At 41.5% G+C, this 21224-nt stretch overlaps 1 protein-coding gene across 1 annotated transcript in view; it reads right to left on the bottom strand.

The window, feature by feature from the left end:
* Nucleotides 1–21224, bottom strand: part of LOC139660179 (PDZ domain-containing protein 4-like) — a 62842-nt gene that overhangs the window by 15230 nt on the left and 26388 nt on the right. Inside the window, exons 2-8 of the mRNA XM_071538251.1 lie at nt 17334–17387; nt 15500–15602; nt 14314–14545; nt 13847–13931; nt 11292–11390; nt 10720–10782; nt 5579–5680 (exon numbers count right to left, since the gene is read on the bottom strand). Coding sequence (XP_071394352.1) covers nt 5579–5680; nt 10720–10782; nt 11292–11390; nt 13847–13931; nt 14314–14545; nt 15500–15602; nt 17334–17387 — 738 coding nt within the window. The remainder of the gene's footprint in view (nt 1–5578; nt 5681–10719; nt 10783–11291; nt 11391–13846; nt 13932–14313; nt 14546–15499; nt 15603–17333; nt 17388–21224) is intronic.

Genomic DNA, 21224 nt, shown 5'->3' with positions numbered 1-21224 from the left:
AAGAGCTTCATTCCAAAATGAGAAAACCACCATTTGAAATAATGCGGCACCTACTCCAAATGACAAAATAAAATAAAAAAGATAAAACACTATTCAGTATTATTTGTGTTTATCATTTATTTTGATCCCTTTCTTTTCGTGCATTTCCATTAACGGCTTTAAGTGAATAAGTAGAAACATCAATTATCACATAAAATGAAGAAGTAATCTTTATTTTTCAAAAATGTACATTATATAGAATTTTGGAGAAAAAAAAACTTCATCGGCCCCCTTCTAGGTCTTTCTTTTTTTTTCTTTCTTTTTCCTTTTTTGAATCTAACTGTCACTCATACTCTCATCATAGCTCTCTCTTTTTCTTTTTTTCTTTTTCTGTCCAGTATTTGGTTATTTGGTTATTTGCCTGGTCAATAAAAACATCTATCATTTCCTTCCTCATTACAAGGAAATCTGATTGGCTGAAATGTCGGAGTTGTCTACATACTGTCAAGACTGACTGATGGCTCATTCATCTGGTTGACGGGTATGAGTGTGTACACTGTGCACATTCATCAGTGAAGTGTGTGTGTGTGTGTGTGTGTGTGTGTGTGTGTGTGTGTGTGTGTGTTAGCTGACATGTATAAATATGCCGTCTCGCTGTTCCTCTTCAGTCAGCAGATATGGACACACACTCTGGGACCTGCTGTCACGCTACACACATTTATCAAAATTGTGTGTGTGTGTGTGTGTGTGTGTGTGTGTGTGTTAATAAGACAGCGAGGGAGAGCAACTATACACATGTCCTTGTATGATGTGTGTATGATATTTGAGGAAAAACTGGTTAGTGTGTCTGTGTGTGGGTGTGTGCATGTGTGTGTGTGTGTGTGTGTGTGTGTGTGTGTGTGTGTGTGTGTGAGTGTGTGAATAACCAGTATAACACATACACATATGTAAAGATAACAGAATTTTCATAATAAGTAAATAGGATATATAGCATGTTGTATAGTACATATTTACTATATACTTTTCTCAAACTGTTTGTGTGTGTGTGTGTGTGTGTGTGTGTGTGTGTGTGTGTGTGTGTGTGTGTGTGTGTGTGTGTGTGTATTTGCAATTTTGATCCTTTATAAATATCCTCTGGCCAGCAGCAGCAGCTGAGCATGAGGAGGAGCCCGGGGCGATCTTCCTCTGCAGACTGTAATTATTTACAAGCTGCTAAAGAGGAAATTAAGTTTCCACTATTCAAGGCAATAAGCTTTATTACAGGTTTTCATTTAGAACCCAATTTATTCAGGAATGACTGCTGTGGTGAATTACATGTGGTTTTAATATTCATGACAACTTTGTTTTGTTTTTGTGGACAGGAAAATGAAGCGGGGCTTTACTTGAACTCAACAAGAGGCATTTACTCTTAGTCCAAACCACACAGAAACCAAACCCCTTAATTTCATCTCTGAAATGTCTTTAATTTCTCCATTACATCAACATTATTTTTCCATTAAAAATAACATAGCTTTAAAAAAAAAGTAAGGTTAATATAATGGGTTTTTATGGGATTTATTCATGGGTTGATTCGTGAAGACACTAGTCATTAAGTGATTTTTTTAATGCCTTTTGTGCAGGTTTACAGGTAATTAATGAGTTATTATTATGAGTTATTTCCCTGAATTTTATATTACATTAGGAATTAAGGAGTCAAACATTAAGGGGTGTTTAAGGTGGTTTTGATGGGATTTTCTCCATTAATAACTCCCTTAATTAATTTGAAGGGGGATTTTGCATGAATTAAGGGGTGAATTAATGTAAGAATAAGGATATTTTAAGGATTACTGGTCGGTGGAGATGTGTGAATCCCTCCACCGGCAGCAGCAGCAGCAGTGATCAGGAGGAAAGTGGGTTAGTAAAGTAGGCTGCAGGCTGCTGGGTGGTAAAGAGGCAGAGCGGCTGGTAGACCTGCAGCTCTGGAAGTGACGGATATTTCTGGACCTGGGAAATTAGAAGGTGTGAAAGGAATTCATCCAGTTTAAAGGGGGATGCCACCCATTTTAAGAATTCATATATGTTATTTCTGAGCCCAAGGACAGCTCAGTCACTGACTGTGTTTACATGGACAGCAATAAGACAACAGTCTGAATAAGAAATCACCATGTAAACAGCATCTTCTGATTTTAGTCTCATTATTGAAGCATTTTAGACTGTAAACACCTGAATCCAACTAGGACTCTTGTGGGAAATAAATAACATAGAAATAGATAACTTTAGGACAGAATAAGACTGTGTACCATGTCATAGTACAAGAGCACATTAGAAGAAAAATAGCATGTGTAGTGTGGGTGGTGTGCGACATGTGAAAGTGGATATAGGAAGTTACTGGTCTCAGTATTGACCACAGATGAAAGTGCATCACGAGGTTAAAATGTCAGCTCATAAAAATATGATACAATCTAAACCTCAGACTTGTATGTATGTAAAGCAGTGATTCTCAACCTTTTTCATACAACGGACCCCTAATTTAGTCCACATTAGAGCCACAGACCCCCATTTGATGAGATTTTGTCTCTCGGACCCAAATCTGAGAATATTTTTATTGTTAGATATGATTTTGTCCAGAATTCCATGATTATTCGCATTGTAGGTAGAGAGATAACAGTGAAACTATGATCAAAACAGTCTTTTCTTCTACATTCTCTAATTGTGTTTACTGCTTGTAAATTAAATAATGCTGAAATTTAACAATTCATCAAGTTGCTGGGGACCCCCTGGAACCCCCTCAAGGACCCCTGGTGGTTCCCGGACCCCACGTTGAGAACCACTGATGTAAAGGGTAAAGGTGAACCCAGTTTAAGAAGGGAACCTAGTCTGGAAAATATTATAATCAGGCTGTACCCACCTATTTTTAAGATGTTTATTACACTGTATAAAAGAAAGTCTTAAGATCTTCTTTCTTTAGAGACTGCTCTATGATTGCATGTAAGAGTCCTCTCTCCATGTACATGTGTAAGGAATAAACAGTGGTGGAAGAAGTACTCAGATCTTTTACTTAAGTAAAAGTAGAAGTACCACAGTATAAAAATACTCTGTTACAAGTAAAAGTCCTGCGTTCAAAATGTTACTTAAGTAAAAGTACAAAAGTATTAGCATCAAAATGTACTTAAAGCAACAAAAGTAAAAGTACTCATTATGCAGAATGGCCCATTTCAGAATAATACAGTATATATTATATTATTGAATTATAATTATTGATGCATTAATGTGTAAGCATCACTTTAATGTTGCAGCTTGAAAAGGTGGGGCTGATTTCCACTACTTTATATACTGCTGGGTAGCTTACAGTAATCTATAATAATACATCACAATTTATTAGTTGATTATATTTTGTATTAATAATCTGAATCTGCAAAGTAACTAGTAATTTAAGTTATCAAATAAAGGTAGTGGAGTAAAAAGTACAATATTTCCCTCTGAAATGTAGTGGAGTACAAGTACCTCAAAATTGTACTCAAGTACAGTATTTGAGTAAATGTACTTAGTTACTTTCCACCTCTGGGAATAAAGACTTGTATTCACAGAGACATGTGACTCAGAGCATCAGTCCAGGTACTGAGCGGATCATTTTCCCCTGACACTCTCTATCAGAGGATTTGCCGCTAATATCCTTATGATATTAAACCTTTCAGTTTGAACAAGCGTAACACTGAAATTCTTCCCACTGGATTTTTATGTTACACTTGTTGGGTTAATAGCATAAGGAAAGCGATTCACTTAAAAAGAATCAGCAGCATGACTAGTTTTTATATATATTGTCAGAATCTGCTTTGTTGGCGTTCCTTTATGTGCTAGAAGTGATTTTCAGACTGTTCCTCCAGACAATGGCAGTGAATGGAGAGAGAAAAAAAACCCCACAATTCTCCAGTCTGCTCTACCGGAGCAACAGATCACAGAATCACTGATTTTGGGGGTTTTATCATGGAGGAAGAGACACGACCCAAGACACTACCAGAGCTACATAGAGCTTTAAAACCAGTAAGAAGCCAGTTTAAAACCAGTAAGAAATGTGTTTCTGAAAACATTAGAGGCGAGAAAGAAGCCATGCAGTTTCTGAATCTGTCTTCATTTTACATCGACAGCGGTTAGTTTAAAAGTTTGTGCGCGAGTTTCGGGAGTTTCAAGAGGCGGCGAGACACGCTGGACCCCCCTGATTTGCATAAAGTAGCCTAGACCTCAACTTTATGCAAATGTGGAGCGGCCAACGTGACGCCCCGTCTCTCGAAACGCACCGCAGCGCTCCCCAGAATGCATTGCATGGCTGCTTACATAGAAAATGAATGGGAAGCGTGGAAATGACGGATCCTGTGGAATCGTACTATTAGAGGTGAAAAAGTGACTTTTGGCTTATGGATGTGGTGTTATGGCACCTGTAAGTAGTATGTGCAGTGTGTCATGTTATGTGGTGTTATGTGGTGTTACGTGGTGTTATGTCATGTTACGTGGTGTTATGTGGTGTTATGTCATGTTACGTGGTGTTACGTGGTGTTACGTGGTGTTATGTCGTGTTACGTGGTGTTACGTGGTGTTACGTGGTGTTATGTGGTGTTACGTGGTGTTATGTGGTGTTACGTGGTGTTATGTGGTATCACGTGGTGTTACGTGGTGTGATGTGGTGTTACGTGGTGTTACGTGGTGTTATGTCATGTTACGTGGTGTTACGTGGTGTTATGTGGTGTTACGTGGTGTTATGTGGTATCACGTGGTGTTACGTGGTGTGATGTGGTGTTACGTGGTGTTACGTGGTGTGATGTGGTGTTACGTGGTGTTACGTCGTGTTACGTGGTGTCATGTGGTGTTATGTGGTGTTACGTGGTGTTATGTGGTGTTATGTGGTGTTACGTGGTGTTACGTGGTGTTACGTGGTGTTACGTCGTGTTACGTGGTGTCATGTGGTGTTATGTGGTGTTACGTGGTATCACGTGGTGTTATGTGGTGTTACGTGGTGTCACGTGGTGTTACGTGGTGTTACGTGGTGTTACGTGGTGTTACGTGGTGTTATGTGGTGTTACGTGGTATCACGTGGTGTTATGTGGTATCACGTGGTGTTACGTGGTGTTACGTGGTGTTACGTGGTGTTACGTGGTGTTACGTGGTGTTACGTCGTGTTACGTGGTGTTACGTGGTGTTACGTGGTGTTACGTGGTGTTACGTGGTGTCATGTGGTGTTATGTGGTGTTACGTGGTATCACGTGGTGTTATGTGGTGTTACGTGGTGTTACGTGGTGTTACGTGGTGTTACGTGGTGTTACGTGGTGTTACGTGGTGTCATGTGGTGTTACGTGGTGTTACGTGGTATCACGTGGTGTTATGTGGTATCACGTGGTGTTACGTGGTGTTACGTGGTGTTACGTGGTGTTACGTGGTGTTACGTGGTGTTACGTGGTGTTACGTGGTGTTACGTCGTGTTACGTGGTGTCATGTGGTGTTATGTGGTGTTACGTGGTATCACGTGGTGTCATGTGGTGTTACGTGGTGTTACGTGGTGTCATGTGGTGTCATGTGGTGTTATGTGGTGTTACGTGGTGTTACGTGGTGTTATGTGGTGTTATGTCACCTCTATGTCTGGCCTGGCCAGCAGCAATGAGAAGTTGATGCTGTCCTCTCTGGTCAAAATGGCCACCGCTTCTTCTCTGTTCTGAATATCCACTCCATTTATCTGGAGAGAGAGAGAGAGAGGGATGGAGAGAGAGAGGGAGGGGGGGAGGGATGGAGAGAGAGAGAGAGAGGGATAGAGAGAGAGGGATCGAGAGAGAGGGATGGAGAGGGAGAGAGAGGGATAGAGAGGGAGAGGGAGAGAGAGAGAGAGGGATAGAGAGAGAGGTATGGAGAGAGAGTGAGAGAGAGGGATGGAGAGAGAGAGAGGGAGAGAGAGAGAGAGGGAGGGATAGAGAGAGAGATAGATAGAGAGAGAGGGATGAGAGAGAGGGATGGAGAGAGAGGGAGAGAGAGAGAGGGATGGAGAGAGAGAGATAGAGAGGAGAGAGAGAGGGAGGGAGGGAGAGAGAGAGAGAGACAGAGAGAGAGGGAGGGAGAGAGAAAGAGAGGGAGAGGGATGGAGAGAGAGAGAGAGAGAGAGAGAGAGACAGAGAGGGAGGAGAGGCAAGAGATCAGTTAGTTTTTATCCATTAATAAAAGTCATGTCATAGATACATATCTAGGCAGTTGCGTAGTTAGATGAGTAGATAAATAGAAACATCTTTATCCAGTTTATTGATGTGTTTGTGTGCTGCCTTAGAGATTAAAATGATGCACAAAGAAAAGAGAAACTGATATCTTGATGAAGGTATGATTAATATGAAAAACTTCTAAAATCATGCCACAGGTGAACAGGGTTTTTTTTTTCACTGTATTGTTTTCACAACTCTGCTCCCCAAAACTGCACGGAGACGCCACATCTGTCCAAAAGTCCTGTGTCTATCTCCTGGGTGACGGCTGTCATGGGAACCGGGGCTGACATCATGCACCGGCTGCCTGGTTACCACGGCGATGCCGGGCGCCGGCGGGGCTATTCTTACCTCGCTCCCGTCCCCACCTTTCACCGACACACGTTTCTTAAGGATGTCAGTTGGAGGATTAGCAGATAATAAGGATGGAAATGTCAGGCGGGTAAATTATTCCTCGGCTGGTGTGTTGTGCCGCTGTTAGACATGATATCAGTTTCAACACATGGGTGTGTAGCTTTGGGACAAAAGAAATCTTTCACCTTTCATCTTTTCATTCTTTAACTGTGACACCTCCGCTTACAGAAATGACTTGTAGCACAAAATTAAACCAATTTGTATTACTGTGTAATGGTTAGTTAACCTTCATCTTACTGACTGGGAGACCACAGAGGTATACTTTTTGTCATATCTCACAGATTTTTTATTCTATCATGCCAATGAAATGATGAACTTTTCCCCCAAAGTGTATTGGAATAGAACTCTACAATTTGTTAATGTTATAATAAGTTCCTCCTTATACATAAATTGCTAACAATGGTGTAGCAATACAGTGCAATCACAAACAATTATGTTCATACACATGACACTTACATTGTTCGGCCCTTAAGTAAATTATGTATTAGGGAAACTTCCAATCTATGTGCCTCATTTGAGGGATTTTCACCATCATCTGAATTAGTTACTATTTTGTAAGTACAGCGCTCTAGATGATATAGCTGGCTAATTCAGTAATATTCAATGAAACATTTTTTGAATTAAACTCTTTGGAATAGTTTAATTCAAAACTGACATAGCTACAATTTGAAAAAAAGTGACATCTGGAAGCCTGATCTCCTGATATTTTGTGAAATGAAAATGCAAATAATGTGTTGTGTGTATGAAAAGTTTCCCCACCAGGAAGGGAGTTTGATATTGAAACATTGTGGTGGGAAGTCTGTTGCTGCAGTCTGAGTTTCTCTTCTCTCTGTCTCATGCTAAACTACCCAGTTCTTCTTCTTCTGTCAATTCCAAACAAACCAACATTGGAAAAGCTTCATGAACTGGATAAAGGTTGGATCACTGTTGTGTTGTAGGACTGAGAGACAGAAAGGAGCAAATGGACATTAATTTATATGAAAATACTGACTGATTGTTTATTTAGACATTTTTATCACCCACACAGCACCGCTCCCTATTGTCTGAAAGTGTGGTGGAAATACAGGTGACAATACTCTCTTTCCCTCTACCTCTCTCTATCTCTCTCTATCTGTTCCTCTTCTATCTTTCTCTCTCCCTCCTCCCTCCCTCTCTTTATGTCTCTCTCTCTCTCTCTCTCTCTCCTGTCTCTCTTCCTCCTCTCTCTCTCTCTCTCTCTCTCTCTCCTGTCTCTCTTCTGTCTCTCTCTCTCCTGTCTCTCTTCCTCTTCTCTCTCTCTCTCTCTCAGTCTATTTTTAGGACAGCAGTAACTGGGCTGCTGTCAGCCTTCTCTGATTGGACGAGCCTGTCCCGGGAATTCCAGGTATACATTTCCATAGTTTCATTTTAATCTTTTTTTTTTAACCCTTATATAGCCAGTTAAGGTGACAAATGATGTGTTTTTGTTTTTTTTCTGGCAGATTTGTCATTCTGCAGGGAAACATATTTAACTTACCTGAAGTTCATCATTCAGTATCTCTAAGATACAGAGGATCCAGTCTGTGAAATATATTATATTTTGACAACCAATGGCTTAATTTACTTGCTGTCCTTTTAAAAAAACATTATAATTTGATATAATCTTTTGACCATCATTTTGTAGGAGAAGATGTCACTTCTTTCCAAACTGTAGCTATCTCAATTTGGAATGAAACTACTCAAATTCAATTCAGTCAAGAGTTTAATTCAGAAATGAGACATTTAAAGGTTCCATATTAAAGGAATTCAGTTTTCCTCTGTTTATATACCTACAGTATATAACCAAATATGTTTAATGAAGACGTTGTTAAAATTTGATTTCGTTTGAGAGGTTAAATTTAAAGTTATTGCATTCTCAAAACTCAAAACTTTTTTCCAGGCAGACTGTTTCAGACGAACTGCAGGAAACGCATCACAGCTGGACTCGGTCCTGATTGGCTCCCTCGCTAAATAATGACTGAAATCCACCCAGTCAGGATCCAGTTTGCAGCATTTGAACTGGAAAGCCTCCACTCAGCAGGTTTACCTCGTTAGAATTAGAGGAGCCGCTGCTGTCGGCCAATCAGGAGCCAGTATTGTGACGACTTAATCTTCACACTCATTCATTTTAAGTCATTCAATTCAACTTTGAACTAAACTACATTTAAATGCAAAACTTCATGAATACTGAATAATATGGGACCTTTTTTCTACTAATAGTAATAGTAATATTTTTGATGCTGTTATATCAGCTGTGATTTTTAATGGATATTTAGTCCTTTGTAATAAAGCTCAGATTGAAACTGCTTATTGGTTTGCTGCTGGGTGTCGAGAGGCTTCAGCACTGAACCGGTCTGGTCTCGTTCAGGATTTATAGAGGCTGTTTTTTATAGCAGGTGTGACCTTGAGACTGACTGTAATCACGCTGGGCTCACATCACATGGGCGCCGCCGTCAGAGCGGCTTCACAGCTTCACGCTTCAAAGCAACAGCTTGGACGTGTTTGAACTCGTTTGAAGCCGCCAAAACGCTGTGATTGAAGTTTTCTGAGGACGTTAGTTGCTCCTGATCGGCGTTATCACTCAACACACACAAACTGACTGACCACACATGTAAAACATGAATGCAATGTAAACCACAAACCAAAAATCCAGCAAAGTTTTGCCCCAGCCATGGCGTTTTAAGAGTTGTGATCAAAACAAAATGATTATAGATGATAAAACACACAAATTAAATTAATTTTATTTGAAATGGATATATCATTCCCTACACTTGACTACAGGTCGGCATCTTGTCGGTGATGTCACGATTCAGGAAGTGAGAGAAATCGAGTCCATCGCCAAACCCTGAGCTCCCAAGTTGTATTTACAACCTGAAAGCTGCCGTGAGCGAGTCTGGTTCCAGACTCCTGAATCTGAATCTGAATCTCGTCCCTCTACTCTTCAGATTTTGTGGAGCGATTCAGAGAGTCTGCTGTTTCCCTTGTCAACATTTGTTCTCGCTCGGAGAAACAATCGAGCCAATCAGAGCCTTTGTGGGCGGGACCAAAGCCGTTCGTACAACGGTGTTTCATTGGTGTTTCAGCAGAATAGATTTGCTGAAATCACCTCCTTAACCAACAGATTGTCTTTGCAAATACAATATTTTTTGTCAAAATGGACGACATTCTTGGGTCAGTTGGTAAATGTCTGCTAACCATGAGGCTGACTGGCTGCAGCATCATGTGACTGAAGTGATGTCAGAGCAGCCGGATACATCACTCAGTAGTGATTGGTTCAGATACGTTGGTCACTTGTGATTGGTTCAGATACGCCGGTCACTAGTGATTGGTTCAGATACGTCGGTCACTTGTGATTGGTTCAGATACGCCGGTCACTAGTGATTGGTTCAGATACGTCGGTCACTAGTGATTGGTTCAGATACGTCGGTCACTTGTGATTGGTTCAGATACGTCGGTCACTAGTGATTGGTTCAGATACGCCGGTCACTAGTGATTGGTTCAGATACGTCGGTCACTAGTGATTGGTTCAGGGAAAATCAACCCCCCCACACAGAAAACGACTAACGAGGAGAAAATATCTCAGTTGAATAATGAGTGGACCCAGATGGATGTTCAGTCTGAAGATCAGACTAGGCGTGAACAGTATTTACAAGGAGAGAGTTTGTATCTCCCGTCTTTCCCATATGAAGTGATTGCAGATTGCACCGTTCTTTCACTTTTCCCAGCCGGTCTGGGGATTTGAACCGCCGAGCCTCCGATTACAAGCTTTCAGCCTCTCATCACGGACCGGCCGGGGCTCGGTCTGGTTTTATAGTCGCTGGTTATGAGCTCTGTTACAGAAAGTGTCACCTTGAGACTGACCCCAATAAAACTAACAGCACTGCACTGAGGATTACATCAGTCAACATGTCTGCTGATCACAGCTGTGAGCTGTTCAAAACACAAAGTCTTCAACCTTCATCTACCATTAAAAAAACAAAACAACACATAACAACCAGGTCTCAAATAGTGGTCAAATCTCTGATAATGCCCTGGTCCCCAATAAAAGCCAGGTATGTGTGTGTGTGTGTGTGTGTGTGTGTGTGTGTGTGTGTGTGTGTGTGTGTGTGTGTGTGTGTACCTGCAGTATTCGGTCTCCCTCTCTGATGCGTCCGTTCTTGGCCGCTATGCTGTTTGGATTAACCTGGAATGAGAAAAATTAACCAACGAATTACAGAAGAGATGGATGAATAAATGAATCAATGAATCAATTAACAAATAAATGAATTCATGTTTGAACAAATGACTGAATGAATGAATAAATGGTTGACTGATTGAGTGAATGAATGAATGAATGAATGACAAGCTGGATGATGGAAAGAATGAAAGAATGCATACTTGGTTGAAGGAGTGACTCAATGGATGAATGAATTAACTGATTAATGAACAGATGAAATAAATGAATGGATAGACTATTGAACAAATGGTTGAATGAATTACTGAATAGATGAGTGAACAAACTGATCAATGAATGAATGAATGAATAAACAAACGACTGTACGAAGGAGTTAGCGAGTGAGGGAGAGTGAACGAATTAACCATATGAATTATCATAGATAGAGTGAATGAGTGAGTGAATGAAAGAAGAAACACTGCAGTGGAGGAAGAGCTGGATGAAGGGATGAAGAGCGGAGGAGTGGCTTCTCTCCTCACCTCTCCAACGTAAATCCCCAGATCCTCCTCATCATCCGTCCGGTAGCAGACTGTCAGACCCAACTTCTCCTGCTGACTCGACTTATACAGCTCCACCTCCTGGAGGGAGGGAGGGAGGGAGGGAAGGGAGGGAGGAAGGAAGGAAGGAGAGGAGAGAAGGAGGGAGGGAGGAGGGAAGGAGAGAAGGAAGGGAAGAAGGGGAGGAGAGAAGGAGGGAGGGAGGAGGGAAGGGAAGAAGGAAGAAGGCAGGGAAGAACGGGGCCGGAGGGAGGAAGGGAGGGAGGAAGAAAGAAAAGAAAAGAAAAGGAGGAAGGAAGGAAGGGGAGAAGGGAGGAAGAGAGAAAGGATGTGATTTAGGGAGGAAAGGAGGGAAGGATGTGATTTAAGGAGGAAAGGAGGGAAGGATGTGATTTAGGGAGGGAAGGAGAGAAGGATTTCGGGAGGAAAGGAGAGAAGGATGTGATTTAGGGAGGAAAGGAGGGAAGGATGTGATTTAGGGAGGGAAGGATTTAGGGAGGAAAGGAGAGAAGGATTTAGGGAGGAAAGGAGGGAAGGATGTGATTTAGGGAGGAAAGGAGGGAAGGATTTAGGGAGGAAAGGAGGGAAGGATGTGATTTAGGGAGGGAATGATTTAGGGAGGGAAGGAGAGAAGGATTAGGAGGGAAGGATGTGATTTAGGGAGGGAAGGAGGGAAGGATTTAGGGAGGAAAGGAGGGAAGGATGTGATTTAGGGAGGGAAGGATGTGATATAGGGAGGGAAGGAGGGAAGGATTTAGGGAGGAAAGGAGGGAAGGATGTGATTTAGGAAGGGGAGGATTTAGGGAGGAAAGGAAGGAAGGATTTAGGGAGGGAAGGAGGGGAGGATTTAGGGAGGAAAGGAGAGAAGGATGTCATTTTGGGAAGAAAGAAAGGCAGGGCAGAGGAGAAGACAATTTGAGGAGGAAAGGATTGAAGAATGTCATTTAGGGAGGAAAGGAAAGTAGGATGTAATTTAGGGAGGAAAGGAAAGGAGAGAGCGTTTCACTTTGCTGACTTCCTAATGACCAGACTCCCATCAACCCCCCCCCCCCCCCCCCCCCACACACACACACACACAACTACCGCCCCCCCACCCCCCCACCCCCCCTTCCCCAAGAGTGGAATAGAGCACTAAACTAATGTTGCAGAAACAGAAGAAAGGGACATTCAGCTCAAACAGCAGCGCTTCATTAGGTGTTCATAAACTGAGCCTACAGTCTGCCTGCCTGCCTGCTTCAGAAGGAGGAAACCAGTCCAGCCATCAGTCAGCCTGCTAATCTCCAGGAAACACCACAGCTTGTTACAGTCAGCTTGTTTCCTTCACATTCGCTCCCTGAAGATGTTTGGTTCATTTTGCAGCAGCAGCAGAAATGAAATGCATGACCCCCCACACCCCCCATCCTGGAGCATTTGATATCAATTATTTTTTTGTAGTTGAAGAAAATGACGGAGAAAGTCCACATGCCGAGTGAGAAAATGTAAACAAAATAAGGCTTCTCTGGGGCGTCGATTTCAAATAGGCTTCATTAAAAAAAAAAAAAAAAAAAGGGGAAATCCGCACTCTCAAAAAGATTTCTTGATTGATTTATTTTACATGTTTCAAATAAAAAAGACAACGTTTCACCTGTAGGCTTCATCAGGTCATTGATTACACCTGTTGGTGACTTCCAGAGGCGTGACCAAGTCAACTTTGCTCCCAAGAGGCCCAAGTCAGTCTCAAGTCTTGAGGCACAAGTCTCAAGTCAAGTCCCAAGTCTAAATGTAGATTACCAAGTCAAGTCCAAGTCAAGTCCATGTCATTAATGTCAAGTCTCAAGTCTAAATGTAGAACAGCAAGTCAAGTCAGAACAAATCAAGAGTCCAGTATCAATATAATATTTTAAAGAAAACTTAATATCTAGGACTTTTCAATGCAATATGGTTTTAATAGGATAAAAACATGGTAAGAGCATCATGAGTTTGATTTCTATAATCAGTTTCAACTTCAATAAATTCAATCATTCCATACAAATTCAGAAAACAGAATTTCAATTCAGTCGTCTGCTGGAACAAATCTCATCACTTTCAATCTAAGTCATTTACACAAACACAAGATCTCAAGTCAAGACTTTAGAAACCTTTTCAAGTCATCAGAGTACAAGTCAGAGTCAAGTCCCAAGTCACCAGAACCCAAGTCAAGTCTCAAGCAATCAAAAATGTGACTCGAGTCCCCACCTCTGGTGACTTCCTTTAAATGCATTTGTAGTTGAAGAACAAAATCAGATTTTTGTTCCATAAAATGACAATAAAATAAATAGAAATGACATACTGAAATGCAAAATGTCAAGATAAGCCTTTAGTGGGGCGCCCCGGTGGTTCACTGAGTACAGCGCGTACCATAAGGCTCAGTCTTTTCCGCAGCGACCCGGGTTCAAATCCGGCCCGCGGTCATTTGCTGCGTGTCCTTCCCTCTCCCTCTCCCATACCTTACTGTCTCTATCAATAATGCCTAAAATAAATCTTAAAAAAAAAAAAGATAAGCCTTTAGTGCTGCGTACCTCGTACTCCAGGTCGTCCTGCCTGTCCACCTCATGGTTGGAGATGTCAAAGTAGTCGTTGGGGTCGTTGTACTCAAACACACAGCTGCAGAGGAGACGAGAGAAAAATCAATCGCTATGACATCAATCATTATCGATTATTCATAACTTGTTTTGTTTTGCTTGACATATGAATAAGCATTGATTTTAAAGTCACCACGAAATGAAAAATGACTTTTTTAAATTCCCATGTCAGAAATAAAAACTTCAACCAATAAAACAGAATTTTGAACAGTCCCTCTGTCCCTCAAATAAAACTTTCTGATCTCCTATTGGTTTACACTTTTGATCCCTATGATCCCTCCCTGCATTATGTCCCGCCCCAACATCCTGTTTCAAGAGGAAATACATCACATTAAGGAAGTAAGATGCTCTCAAAGTGCCGTTTCATGGAGACTTAAAAAAAAACACAACAGGTCAGGACTTACAACTCGTTGATGCCGTACGGTCCGGCGAGGTGAGGGAGGGGAGGGGAGGGGGGAGGAGGGGGAGGGGAGGAGGAGCCCCCCCGGCCGTGGCCCCGCCCCCTGCTCCGCCCCAGCGTCAGAATATTCTGGAAGCTGATGTCGGTCTGCGTGGCGTTGTCCACGCAGTCGGGGATGGCGACCATCAACACGGAGGTCAGGCTGGCGCTGCCCGTCCCGCCGCATGCTAACGCTCCTGCAGGAGGGGGGGGGGGGGTGTTGTGGAAAGAGGTGGAAAGTAACTAAGTACATTTACTCAAGTACTGTACTTCAGTACAGTTTTGAGGTTCTGGCTCTTTATTTGAGTATTTCCATTCTGTGAGACTTTCTGCTTTTCCTCCTCTACATCTCAGAGGGAAATCTTGTACTTTTTCCTCCACTGCATTTATCTGCCGGCTGGAGTTACTAGTTACTTTGCAGAATAAGGTTTTACATGCAAAACATATGATGAGCTCATAAAATATGTTGCACTGTTAGAGTTTAAACTCCCCAACAGTATATGGAGCAGTTAGACCGACAGCATTAAAATACTTCTGACAGGTTCATGCTTCAATAATTTAACACTCTGAAACAATGAGGACTTTTACTTTTGATACTTCAGTACATTTTACTGCTAATACTTCTATACTTTTATTTAAGTAAACTTTTGAATGCTGAACCTTTACTTTTGATCAAGTATTTTTCCATTATGGTATTGCTGCTTTTACTTAAGCACAGGATTTGAGTACTTTTTCCACGACTGCCTACTTGGAAGTTTCACGTGAATTAAATCAGACACTGAGAGAAAATTTTGCTACCTGAGTTTCCAAGTTATGATGCAATTGGGACCTTTAACCTTCTCAAAAAGGAAAAAAAAATAATGTTTTGTGAGTCAACAGTAAGAAAACACGTACACATGCAGCTTTATTGCAAGTCTGTAGTTAGCCAGACTAAAACCTAACATCTGTCTGAATGAAGTTTGTCTAATTAGCTTGTTTAGCTGGAGGACGTCTGTTTTTGTTTGTTGTTTGATTTGTGAGGTGAAAATAGGCAAAAGCACTGATTGCATGAAATAAATGTGTTTATGCGTGTGTGTGTGTGTGTGTGTGTGTGTGTGCATGTGTGAATGTGTGTGTGTGTGTGTGTAGTGTGGGAATGGGAGATGCTGTACCTTTCCTCCTGTGACCCTTACGGACTGACCCGGGTTGGTGCAAGGGATCCTGGGAGTTTTGCGGTCTGTCCAATGGGAGCTGAGATGGCCTTCTCCCTCTGACCTGGAGAGCAGGAGGAGGAGATGGGAGACACAAGATGAGACAGAAACGCTTCAGTTCAGCAGCTGAAACAGTTTGCTTCAGGTTAGCTTCAGGGTTCGCTCATGGTTCAGTAAATTAAAACTTGTTGTCATGGAAGGAAAAGAGGTGATGGAGGCAGGGGAGGATAAGAGGAGGGAGTACGGTGGCCATTTTAGGACATCCTCACATCTTCAGCCAGCTTTGTCATTCGTAGTTGTACTTTGTCAGATTTAGATGGACTTTCGTCAATCTTAGCTGTCTTTTGTCAGATTTAGGTGGAGAGGTTCCCAAACTGGGGTCCGGGGACCTTCAGGGGTCCTAAAGGCTATTCCACCGGGGTTCTCAGCAAAATGAGGAATAGCTGAATTTCAATACTATCAAAACAAATCCAATTCCAGTTCCTGTAACTTTAGGCAACATGATGGACTCTTCTTCTGTGGTGTGTTCATACCAGTTACCAAATAGCTGAATATGAGCATCAGTCCAGACTTCATTTTGTTCTGCTAGGCTTTTCAAGCATGAGGAACCTGCATCCGTCTCCTTCTACCCATAATCCCTTGTGTTTCTTTTGTTAGAGCAGTGATTCTCAATTTTTTTTTCAAATCAAGAACCCTTAATTTAGTCCACATTAGAGCCATGGACCCCCATTTGATGAGATGTTGTCTCTTGGACCCAAATCTGAGCATATTTTTATTGTCAGATATAGAGCTGCAACGATTAATCGATTAATCGATTAGTTGTCCATTAAATTAATAGCCAACTATTTTGATAATCGGTTTGAGTAATTTTTTAAGAAAAATAAGTCAAAATTCTCTGATTCCAGCTTCTTAAATGTGAATATTTTCTGGTTTCTTTACTCCTCTATGACAGTAAACTGAATATCTTTGGGTTGTGGACAAAACAAGACATTTGAGGACGTCATCTTGGGCTTTGGGAAACACTGATCCACATTTTTCACCATTTTCTGACATTTTATAGACCAAACAACTAATCGATTAATCGAGAAAATAATCGACAGATTAATCGACAGTGAAAATAATCATTAGTTGCAGCCGTAGTCAGATATGAATTCCAAGAATTCCATGACTATCTGCATTGTAGGTAGAGAGATAACAGTGAAACTATGATCAAAACAGTCATTCTTCTACATTCTCTAATGAAATAATGGTTAAATCGGTGAATTGAACAATTCACCAATTTGCTAGGGACCCCCTGGAACCCCCTCAAGGACCCCTGGTGGTCCCCGGACCCCACATTAGGAACCACTGTGTTAGAGGACTGATACTCTGGGTACCGTTATTTGCAAACCAACTGAACTGAAGGAGGAAACACTGCAGAATTCAGATAAATTGATCCAAACACTCGGTCTTCTCTCAAAGAACTATCTGAATCTGAATGTACCATCACAGCACACGTAATTCCCTTTCCCTGGCAGCCTGGAGGTTAAGGAAGCGGGTTTGAATGGAACCGAACGACTGTGAAGCAAGACGTACCGCATACTTATCAAACCTTCCCTGGATAAATCAAGGCTTAAAAGCTAGATGGGTGATAGATGGGCCTTCCAGGAGGAAATATTCCCTATCTATCATCACCTTTATGGGAGTGGAACTTATTAAAGATGACCGATAGGAGGTGGATGGGGGAATATAGGACAGGAGAGTCATTGAAGGGATTGTTGAGAGTTGATGGATGACAGATCGAAGTGTGCCGTACCTTCACGTTTCCATGTCCGTCCATGGGCCGCAGAGAGTTACTCCAGCTTTTTTGCTAGAGGGGGAGAGAGAAAGAGAGAGAGAGAGTGAGACAGGCAGAGATAATGAGACAGAGGTGGAGGGAGAGCAAGATAGCGAGAGAAAGGGGAAGAAAGATGGAATGCCGGAGAGACAGAGAGGAGGGTGGGAGCAAGATGGTGAGAGAGAGAAACGGCGGAAATGGAAATGGAAGAGATAGGAGAGACAGATTTAAAATTAGTTCACAATATTTAGCAAATGGTATGGCTTGTACAGTATTTAGATAGATAGATAGATAGATAGATAGATAGATAGATAGATAGATAGATAGATAGATAGATAGATATATAGATAGACAGACAGTGTTTTTGTTATATGTTTGATATTCTCCATTCTCTTCATTCTAATTCAGTAGAAATTGGCTTTTTTGTTTAGAAATGTAGTGAGACAGAGGGAAGCAGGAGACAACAGAAAGAGGTAAATTCACAGAGACAAGATTAGTCAGACGTGATATGAACTATCCATGTGTAAAGACTCCTCTCTGCAATAATTTGTCTATGTAACCTTGTAATTTAGTTTTTAAAGGTATTTATAGCATTTCAAAAGCTTCACAAATCAACTTGAGAATGAGAAAATGTCTCCAGTTTTGTGTGTGATTAGTCCTGCAGTAGGCTAATTACATTTTTAATAGCCTATCTTTTAATTTGTTTTGTGTGATTTTGCTCTCCCTTCACCCAATGATGTAAAGTCCCTTTCAGTGACTTTATAAGTGAAATGAAAAATGCTTTATTTAATGCCAGTGCAATGCCGATTCTACTCTGTATACCACTATTTCTCAACCTTTTCATCTGTGAACCAAAAACCTAGGCTAGTTGTTAATATGTTGCAGGGGTAAACAGGTTGTTATAATTATGAAATGTGTTGTCTAACAACAATAGAGGCTTTGCAGCTGTGTCACAAATCTCCTCACAAGAATGGCTGAGAATTGTGTGTTAGTTAATAAAGTGTAAGTCTGTACCAAGCAGCTAGAAGCAGAGAGCAGCTGAGTCAGCTTGTTGTGGTGTGGCTGTAGCTCCATTCAGTAACGTTCTCAGTAAAAGTGAATAGTGTGATAAGGTGGATTTGTTTCCAAATGTAGGTTACTGTGACACAGTAAACTGTCTTGTCTTTAGCCCTAGTCTCTACTCCAAAACATGAAGAGTTGTAGCTTGAGAAGAGTCAGCTCAGTTAACCTGAACAAACTGTTAGCTAGCTAACTAGCCAGCAAACATACTGATGTTAATGTGAACATGCTAACGCTAGCTGCTACTAGCTACGTTAGCTAGTGTGCTAATCAGATGTGTTAACAACAAGACAGTGATGGTTAGCTGACCAGATACTATGGTTAGCTAGCTAACAAGCTGACATTATCTAGACACTAAATCAATCAGATGGATCAGTGATGAAATGATCAGTTCAGTCAGAAACAGACAGAAATTAACCATCTGAGACGTGTAGAAACACAGTCAGCTGTTCACAGAGCTGAAGACCTCCAACATGGCCGCCAGAGGGGAAGTTAGGCTACATAACCTGAAAGCCCTTTACGCCTCAAAAACAAAATTGCTATGGTTGGATATTTTGGAAATCAGTAATTTAGTTTCCCTATTTTCAATAGCCAATCAGTATTGGACCCAAACATCATGTTGCATTGACCAAAATCATAGGTCAGCCCGGGTCCTATGTTCCCAGGGTCCTATGTTCCCCAGTTCAATATTCTGTTAACACACATTAACCCTCCTATTGTGTTTGGGTCAAATTTGACCCGTTTCAAGTTAAAATATTTCATAAATATTATCCAGTTTTTTTATTGGAACAAGGCTTCAAAACAGCTATATAAACACCACAAAACCAATGGTTATCATTTTATTTGGTTTTGAAGGTCTCTAACCCTGACCCTAGAACTGGGGAACATAGGACCCTGGGAACATAGGAATGACTCTGGTCAGCCCCCGCCATCAATGATATTTTATTTATCCATATAGGGAAATTCTGTCTCCTTTGCCTCCTCCACAAGGAGGCCAGAGGTCAGAGGTCAGAGGTCAGGCTCAGCAGCTGCAGGGATTCAGTGTTTTGCACAGGAACCTTTCAGCCCAGTGGACCCCCCCCCCCCCCCCCCCACCCTCCATCAACAGCTCATAACTAGCTTACATACATCGAGCGGCGAGTGAAGCACATTAGCATGAGTAATATAGCTGCAAGCATAATTGAGTGTATACAGGCTTCACTCATGAGGCAGTGTGATTAGAAACACCTGCTCCCAAATGAACATGGAGGTAATTATTTATGAGAACATGTACAATAGTCTCCACTGGTGTGTGTGTGTGTGTGTGTGTGTGTGTGTGTAATAATACAGATTCTGTATGCGTCTTTATTACATTTGGAGCTTGCTTGATCTGTCACTCTTCAAGTTAATGTCTGTAGACACACACGCATCAAACTAATACCTGGAGACAAACACACACAGGTCACACAAATGCCTACTACTTCCAAATACCACACACACACACACACACACACACACACACACACACACACACACACACAGTTGTAGACACCAGTTTCCTCCCAGATCATAAAGTGACGACCTTGAGACTCGGCCCTGGCAAATAATCCTATTCTAAATGACTGAGTCACACACACACACACACACACACACACACACAATCACGTTGACCAGGTCATAACCACAATAGGCCTGATAAGTGATTGTGTTTATTGAGTGGGTATCGACTGGCTCAGCCCTTGTGTTCACTGACACACACACACACACACACACACACACACACACACACACACACACACACACACACTCTGCCAGCCAGCCTGCAGAGGCATGTAATGCATAACAATCAGCTCTGAAACAAAGGAAGGGAGGAGGGAGAGGTGTATGAGTGTGTGTACATGCAAGTATTCATGAGTTTGTGTGTGTGTGTGTGTGTGTGTGTGTGTGTGTGTGGGAAACAGGGACTCTGCCAATACACATTTCTCAGGAAAACGGTGGTGTGTGTGTGTGTGTGTGCACATATACCGCCATTTGTATGTATATTTTCTGCTCTAATGCACATTTGTATTTTTTCATCTGTGTGTGTGTGTGTGTAGGTGTGTAAGTTTTTCAATTTTTATTTCAATTTCAGTTTAGTTCTAGTTGAGGTTTTTTTTGTTTTCATTGTGGATTCGTTAGTTTTAGTTGAGTTTTTATTTTATTTTACAAATGGTTAGTTTTAATTTGCTTTTTATTTTGTTTCAGTTCTAGATTTAGTCACACGTTTGGTAGTGATGGTTTTATATATATTTGCAACATGTATTGTGTAATACAAGCTATAAATCATGAATCATTCGGTTTCAGTTTTTGTCATTTTTCTAGTCTCATATATGATAACATCGCACTTTATTGATCCCCTTTGGGAAATTCATTTATATTTTTATCTCAGTTTACCACAATGTTTTTAACGCCTAGTTTTATCTTGAGTTAGTAAGCATGTTTACGAGCTCTGTTTTGTCTGTGGTTACAAGTGTGTGTGTGTGTGTGTGTGTGTGTGTGTGTGTGTGTGCATGTGATAATTACAACATTCCCCGACTCTCTCCCTCCCTGCTGCGTCCTCGCTCATTAAAGCGGGGTGTGTGTGTGTGTGTGTGTGTGTATCAGCGGTTACAGAGACGATAACAATAAAGGTCTAGTCTGCACTCCGCCACATTAGCCCGACTAAAATCACCGCTAACTGATGTGTGAAATGAATAACTGGAGGAGAGAAGAGCTGACTGTTCTCTTTTGTTCAGCATCACACCGCCGGCTTCTCCACCAGAGAAGAAGATTTTCACCTAATGGAATTTTCTC

Source organism: Centroberyx affinis, unplaced genomic scaffold (genome assembly GCF_046629955.1).
Source record: "Centroberyx affinis isolate AG114_WGS23_722 - 3 ecotype Tasmania unplaced genomic scaffold, CSIRO-AGI_Caff_v1 ptg003235l_1, whole genome shotgun sequence".
In the NCBI taxonomy this organism is placed as follows: domain Eukaryota; kingdom Metazoa; phylum Chordata; class Actinopteri; order Beryciformes; family Berycidae; genus Centroberyx; species Centroberyx affinis.
This window is presented reverse-complemented; position numbering and strand designations above follow the sequence as displayed.